At 34.0% G+C, this 5,000-nt stretch overlaps 1 protein-coding gene across 6 annotated transcripts in view; it reads left to right on the forward strand.

The window, feature by feature from the left end:
- The window catches only part of LOC119589995 (trithorax group protein osa-like), a gene marked incomplete at its 3' end in the record, with an annotated part of 39,492 nt that overhangs the window by 8,953 nt on the left and 25,539 nt on the right, over positions 1-5,000 (forward strand). For all 6 annotated transcript variants that reach the window (XM_037938699.1, XM_037938700.1, XM_037938701.1 and 3 more), the window contains 1 exon segment: positions 3,386-3,508. In XM_037938699.1, the coding sequence (XP_037794627.1) occupies positions 3,386-3,508 (123 nt within the window).

Here is a 5,000-nt window from a genome sequence, read left to right on the forward strand (position 1 = left end):
ACATACTGTTTTCTCATTCAATTATTATTTGTTACACTTTTAAGGCTTTTCATTTTATCTTTACAACATATTTTTTAGTGTTTCCTTTTCTTGCATAAGAGTTACAGTCCAGAGACACTTACTTGCTATAAATCCCTCCAATATACCCATTTACCAGCAATTTGCTACACAATTTGCTTCTTATATTCTCCTAGTTAAAAGAGAGACATCAAAGAATTATACAATTATACACTATATACCTGTTAAGATAAATGGTAAACACTGGAAATTAGTAGCTCAGTAATTACCCAAATCGTGCAATGTGTATATGCTTTGAAAAAATGTAGTGACCAGCATACAGTGACATTACATAATTGCAAAGTCATGTGTCAAGCTAACATAAGTAGAGGAGCTTCTGTACTTCATTCTTTCACTATTATTGTAGCATTACAGCATGCAAAATACACTAGCTCAAGGGATACTCATTTTGGGTATAGATATTTAACCCAGTAGGGCCAGATATCAGAAATCTGTCAGCGTCATAAACTCAGGTGATTTCTGGCAACGTCCAGACGCTGGGCGCGGGAGTCTGCTACATGTAGTGGAACTTCCTTCTCCATGTGCTCTGGTGCGTCACCATGTGTATAGCCATACCCCGCAGACCAAGCGGTTTGTTGTGATGACTGTACACATGATGGGGTTAAGGATACAAGTTTATGTTAGTACTTATATATCACTCTGTAAAAGTTTTCCTTTCAAATAAAATTTTCAGCTTGTGACTGAAATATTTAAAAAGGATAACAGAGAAAGCACTTCAGGAACATTTTGATACATTGAGGGAAGACAAATACTTTCTCACTAATGTGTCATAGTCTGATGTTCTTAAAGTACATTATTCAACAAGTGTGCAATCAGTTGCAATGTTCTTAGTAAAGTTTCATTTATGGAAAAGAACCTTTTTTCAAGGATAAGTCATCCTATTTGTTATGGAATATGATTGTTCTGTTACCATTTTTATCTACAGTATTGCAACATTGTACATTAAATAATTCCAGTAATGTGACAGGGGTTGACCATCAAAATAGTTGATAGAAACTTTTTGTCAAGATGGATAAATATATTTATCAGCTGCATATCTTCCCATACTACTTTAAAAATATACATCAAAATTGCTTCTTATATGAATTAGTACTTCTTTATTGTGAGTTTAGTGTTTATTTAGATTTTATTTTTTTCTTACTTTTTTTTTTTTTTTTTTTAAGTTAAGACATCTTTTTACTGAGTGCAAATATTTATACAGAAGGAATTTTCTTGGCATAACCACTAGAACTGTTTCCAGCAATCTTCGTGTAATATCTTCAGTAAGTCTATCATTTTATGTGCAGTACCCTGTCCCCTTTGAGTCCCTCATTCCCCATGTAATACAGTGTTGGATATCAACTCTTGAGATGCATAAATTACACTTAATGTGAAACGATTTTGATATATATCTTCAATAATGCCGCTTACTGTTATAGTAAACCAAATGATGTGAATGACTTGTATGCAAATAGCAACCATGTGAGCGAATGGTAGGTAGGAGTTGTTATGCTTAGGGAAATATAATCACATACTGTGTTTTTTTCTTGTGAATTGTGCCCTACATTTCTTGTATTAGTTCTTATGGTGGAACTAGTCAATAAATCAGCAAAATTAGTACTATATGTTTCATTAAGCAATTGCCCTTGTAGATATCATACAGTACAATGCAAAGTATTTAGTTTTATAATGAAAATTAAGTACAGAGATAACTTGGTTTAGAACTGAAAAAGTTGAAAAGAAAAATATGCATGTTAGGTTTAAAAGCTCTTAATGAGAATTATATGCCACGTTTTTCTGTTTTATTTTCTGAGAAGAGTATACTTAAAATTATTCTGCTATTGAAGAGTATTCTGAAGAAACTTTTGGATAACAAGGTAGTTTTGATTGTAACACTGAAAATTTAATGGAAATTTAGAAAGTAATTGTTTCTGTAGAGCATAATATATAAACTTGTTTTTAGAAATCTAACCCCTTAAAGCTGGGTACATGCATTGTCCACTAGTTTTGTTTTGTGGGTTTAGTTTACATGTAGATAGTTTCACAAGCACTTAGTAATCAAGGAGTCTATTGCTAGGTGTACCTGATTAACCTTGCCTGTTTACCCTGTTCTTTGAATGTTTGGGAAAGAATGTTAACTTCCTATAACTATTATTAACAATGTTAACAGTATTTTCATTAACACTATTGTTACTTTATGAACAGTGATAATTGTAATAAACCTTTGCTTTCAAAGTTCAAGGATTATGGTAAACAGCTTAGACTAACCCATCGCCAACAGGTATCAGAAATCTCTAAGCGTCATAAACTCTCGTGATTTCTGACAATGTTTATAGAGTGGACATGGGATTCCGCTACATGTAGCAGAACATCCTGCTCCATGCACTATGGCATATACAGCCATACCCAACAGACCAAGCAGTGTGTTATGATGCCTATACACATGACCTGTCGGGTACAGGTTAAGTAGGCCTCATAAGGGACTCCTTGGTAACTAAGAACTTTTGGAACCTTCTATATGTAAACAAAAGTAAGAAAATAAAATCATTGTGAACAGAACATATATTACTGGCACTCCCAGTGTCAGTGGTTTAAATAAAAATTTATATATTGATTTAAATAAATCAATTTGACCTTTTCATCAGCCTCTCTTTTGACCAGTGTTTGAAAATAATGAATATGGCTGCCTCATGAAAATCAAAAGAAAGCATCATCATCTATGACAAATTATCTTTTATCATCATTTGGCACAGTGAATCTTTTACCCAGTGTCTTAGATAAGTTCTTTATGGTTAATGATTTTTGTTATAACAAAAACAAGATTTGTGAAGAAAATATGTTGCTTGTCATTGTACAGATACCACACTTAATTGGAATAAATTGATTCAATTATTGGTTCATGTTATGAAAGTTGGTATGAAGCATTACAAGCCCATAAAAATAATTGATGTATTCTATTCACTTTTATCTATTATCATATATTTTTTTTTCTACGTTACTTATGTTATCTCCTATAATAGAGTTATTATAAGATTTTTTTTTTCCTCCCTCCCCCCAAGGTTTCCTTAATCAGTCTTAAATTATTCCATCTCTGTCAAGGAACTATATGTAAATAGACTACGATCCAAAAGAACAAAGATGTATATATATTAGTCTCAAGGGACTAATGCTTTCATGTCTGTAATTTGTCTGTCAATGTCTTAAAAGGAATACTCTTATTACAGGGCTGCTCCAGAGTAACCCCTTGAGCCTAAAGACTGATTAATATTCCATATCACAATCACATGAATGTTCTCTCATACAAGGCCTTTTATTCATACTTTTGCAGCCAGGTGATGATGAGCAATCCAGAAATGCTGACATCTCCCAGCTGCAGATGAGGGCTGTGACAGAAGCTCTCCAGCAGGTTATGAGTGCTGGGGGTCAGGAGGTGCGTGTGACAGGCCAACAGGTAGGTTTCGGGTTCCACGATTTGTATCCTACCGCACTAAGATTAAAGTTCTGTGGATATCCTCCATATGCTATTCTAAAGAGATTTGTAAAGAAGTAGTGGATGTTCTGGAGAAGCTAAGTGATAATCTTAATTAGTAATCAATAAAAGCAGAGAATGCATAATGAATGAAAGCCTGTTTTTATCATTTTTGTTTTATGATTATATATGGTTATATAGATAGATTATTAGATAGAAAAATTTATACGTATAGATATATAGAAACACACACACAAGCAACAACAAACACAAGCACACGCACACACACACACACACACACACACACACACACACACACACACACACACACACACACACACACACACACACACACACACACACACACACACACACACACACACAACACACACACACACACACACACACACACACACACACAATATACTATATACTAATAATCAATATATACATATAATATAATATAATATAATTAAAGCACACACACACACCATATATAAAGCACACACACACACACACACACACACACACACACACACACACACACACACACACACACACACACACACAACACACACACACACACAAACACATGCGCTCGCACACAAACAAATAAGGCGCACAAGCACATATTGCATACAAGTACACAACATGCACAACACACACAAGCACACAACACACACAAGCATACAGCACACACAAGCACACAACACACACAAGCACACAACACACACAAGCACACAACACACACAAACAACATCAACACCACACAAATCAAACAACAACACACACACAACAACACCAACACACACACACCACACAACACACACTACCACAACACACAACACACACATACATACAGCACACACAGCACACACACACGCACGCACACAATACAAATATGATATGATAAGTCTGTATTCATATATACTTATTCACACATACATACATATATATATATATATAATAATATATTATAATATATATATATATACACACAAATAATATACATAATATACACCACAGAACACCCTACCCCACCACCAAGAGCATCACACATACAAACTACAGTTACGTATCATGCTGTGACCACTGGCTACATAACACTATAAAAACAAAATGATATATATATATATATATATATAATATATATATATATATATATATATATATATATATATATATATATGTGTGTGTGTGTGAATAAGTATATGATACACACAACACACACTACACATCACACACACAACACACAACACACAAACAAAACAACACAAAATACACACATCAAACAGTTGACTTACTAGCATTCGTATCACTTGTTCATTTTTACATTCATCCATTTGTACATGTCATCTCTGTCTTTCTGTCTTTCCTTCCCCGTTCTCCCTCTCCAGCTCTTTTTCCTCCTCCTCATCCTCCTTTTCTCTTCACATCTTGTTTCTTTATACTGTCTCCTTTCCTCTTTCATTTC

This window comes from Penaeus monodon, chromosome 26 (assembly GCF_015228065.2).
Source record: "Penaeus monodon isolate SGIC_2016 chromosome 26, NSTDA_Pmon_1, whole genome shotgun sequence".
NCBI lineage: Eukaryota > Metazoa > Arthropoda > Malacostraca > Decapoda > Penaeidae > Penaeus > Penaeus monodon.